Source organism: Sciurus carolinensis, chromosome 6 (genome assembly GCF_902686445.1).
Source record: "Sciurus carolinensis chromosome 6, mSciCar1.2, whole genome shotgun sequence".
NCBI classification, from domain to species: Eukaryota; Metazoa; Chordata; class Mammalia; order Rodentia; family Sciuridae; genus Sciurus; species Sciurus carolinensis.
This window is the reverse complement of record NC_062218.1, coordinates 119,768,389-119,771,007: the sequence shown is the minus strand read 5'-3', so window position 1 is coordinate 119,771,007 and position 2,619 is coordinate 119,768,389. Positions and strand designations below refer to the sequence as shown.

The 2,619-nt window shown below is 38.4% G+C and overlaps 1 protein-coding gene across 1 annotated transcript; it reads right to left on the bottom strand.

The window, feature by feature from the left end:
• Positions 1-1,047: 1,047 nt before the first annotated feature.
• On the bottom strand, positions 1,048-1,693 carry LOC124986391 (ADP-ribosylation factor-like protein 5A). The gene has a single exon (XM_047554774.1). The coding sequence runs from the start codon at positions 1,594-1,596 to the stop codon at positions 1,048-1,050; it is 549 nt and encodes a 182-aa protein (XP_047410730.1). The 5' UTR covers positions 1,597-1,693.
• Positions 1,694-2,619: the final 926 nt, after the last annotated feature.

The window sequence follows — 2,619 nt, the reverse complement described above, 5'->3', positions numbered from 1 at the left end:
GACAAGTTGAAGCTCTGGACCTACTTTTTCTTCTATAAGATGCAAGGTCTCTGGTCTGATTCCGAGATCCTTAATCCATTTTGAGTTTAGTTTTGTGCATGATGAGAGATATGGGTTTAGTTTCATTGTGTTGCATATGGATTTCCAATTCTCCCAGCACCATTTGTTGAAGAGGCTATCTTTTCTCCATTGCATATTTTTGGCCCCTTTGTCTAGTATGAGAAAGTTGTATTTATTTGGGTTTGTGTCCGTGTCCTCTATTCTGTACCATTGATCCATCTTTCTATTTTGGTACCAATACCATGCCGTTTTTGTTACTATTGCTTTGTAGTAGAGTTGAAGATCTGGTATTGCGATACCCCCTGCTTCACTCTTTCTACTGAGGATTGCTTTAGCTATTCTGGGTTTCTTATTCTTCCAGATGAATTTCATAATTGCTTGCTCTATTTCTGTAAGGTACATCATAAAATGGCACTTAACATCAATGCCAGTTCTTATCTCATTAGGGCAATAACTAAGGATATTACCAATTTTTGTGTTATTTGCTTTTCTTTAGAACATAAATCAAATTCATTAAATTGAACTTGAGGTATATACATAATACATACACAACCTTAAGCAAAATACTTTTTTTCATAAGTAACATGACATTTAAAATATTGGAAACAGTATCTGTGCTGATTTGTAGTTTGACTTAGGAACAAGAAGAGAACAACATTCAATTAGGGAGGGGTATACTGATAATAAAGCTCTTAAAGTTCAAAACATCTTCCTCTCCCTTTGTACTTACCACAGGCTATACATTGTCCTGAGAGGATTCATTGAGAAAAATTTCAATCACAGCTTTAATAAAGTACTTTGGAAGGAACTAATGAGAAAGCAAATTGGAAGGTGAGACTTCATCTTATTTTCAAATAGGTAGTCTTAATTTTTCTTCTTATAGAAAAGAATTGAAATCAGTTTATTATAAATATATCTAAACCATTAATTTTTGCAGCTTTCAGGTAAAGTCCAGCACTTTGTTTATGCAAAGTCTATGAGAGGAGGTCAGTAGAGATCATCTAAATTAAGTCGCGACATCATCCATTCAAGTCCTTGGCATAACCCCTCGCCAGTAAGAGCACAGCATGCCTGGATGTGCCACTGATGATCTTTAATAGAAGTTAGCTTCAAAAACTGGGAGATTTCTGCTACACTCATGCATTCTTTAACATCTTGTTTATTAGCAAAAATCAGTAATCCAGCTTTTCTTAGGTCCTCATGTGCTAACATTTTGTAGAGTTCTTCTCTAGTTACAGAAATCCTCTCTCTGTCTGTACTGTCCACAACTACTATTACAAACTCTGTGTTAGTATAATAAGTATTCCAGGAAGAACGAAGAGATTCTTGGCCACCAATATCCCACGTTAGGAAACGTGTATTATTAATCACTATCTCTTCTACATTACTTCCTATCGTAGGGGATGTACGTACAACTTCATTCATAGAAAATTGGTAAAGGATGGTAGTTTTTCCTGCATTATCCAATCCAACAATGATAACTTTGTGCTCCTGGTGATTGAACAGTCTCCATATTCTGGTGAAAAGAATTCCCATTCTCGGGCAGCGGACCCCCTCCAGCCACCCGGGCCGCCTGGCCTCCCCTGGCTCAGGCTAAAGGATAGAGAGACGCGCTGGAACCTCTGCCTCTGCTGCTGTTGCTGCCGTTCCCGCACTGGCCGCCGGCCCGCTTCCAGGGAACCCGAGGGAGGCCAAAACCCAGGCCGCCCTGCCGTGTGTGAGGCCCCGCCGCTGCTGCCCCGGCACTCGCCTGGCTCCTGGACATCGCCGCCGCCTTGTCTGCGAGGAGCCTCGCGGGCCACCGTCCTCCCCCCAGCTCCTCTCTGGCGGCTCTGTTGGTAGGCTATTGATGACTTCTTCTATTTCATTACTTGAAATTGGTCTATTTAAATTGTGTATGTCCTCCTCGTTCAGTTTAGGCAATTCATATGTCTCTAGAAACCTGTTGATGTCTTCGAAATTTTCTATTTTGTTGGAGTATAGATTTTCAAAATAGCTTCTAATTATGTTTTGTATTTCAGTCGTGTCTGTTGTGATATTTCCTTGTTCATTCCGAATTTTAGTAATTTGGGTTTTCTCTCGTCTTCTCTTTGTTAGTGTGGCTAAAGGTTTATCAATTTTGTTTATTTTTTCGAAGAACCAACTATTTATTTTGTCAATTTTTTGTATTGTTTCTTTTGTTTCAATTTCGTTGATTTCAGCTCTGAGTTTAACTATTTCCTGTCTTCTACTACTTTTGATCTTGGTCTGTTCTTCTTTTTCTAGGGCTTTGAGCTGTAGTGTTAGGTCGTTTATTTGTTGAGTTTTACTTCTTTTGTTGAATGCGCTCCATGAAATAAATTTTCCTCTAAGCTGCTTTCATAGTGTCCCAGAGATTTTGATATGATGGTTCTTTGTTCTCATTTACCTCTAAGAATTTTTTAATTTCCTTCCTAGTATCTTCTGTTATCCATTCATCATATAATAGCATATTGTTTAATCTCCAGGTGTTGGAGTAGTTTCTGTTTTTTACTCTTTCATTTATTTCTAACTTGAATCCATTATGATCTGATACAATAC

Coding starts and splice junctions, on each gene's coding strand:
- LOC124986391 (XM_047554774.1), bottom strand. CDS start 1,596: ATGGGAATTCTTTTCACCAGAATATGGAGACTGTTCAATCACCAGGAG.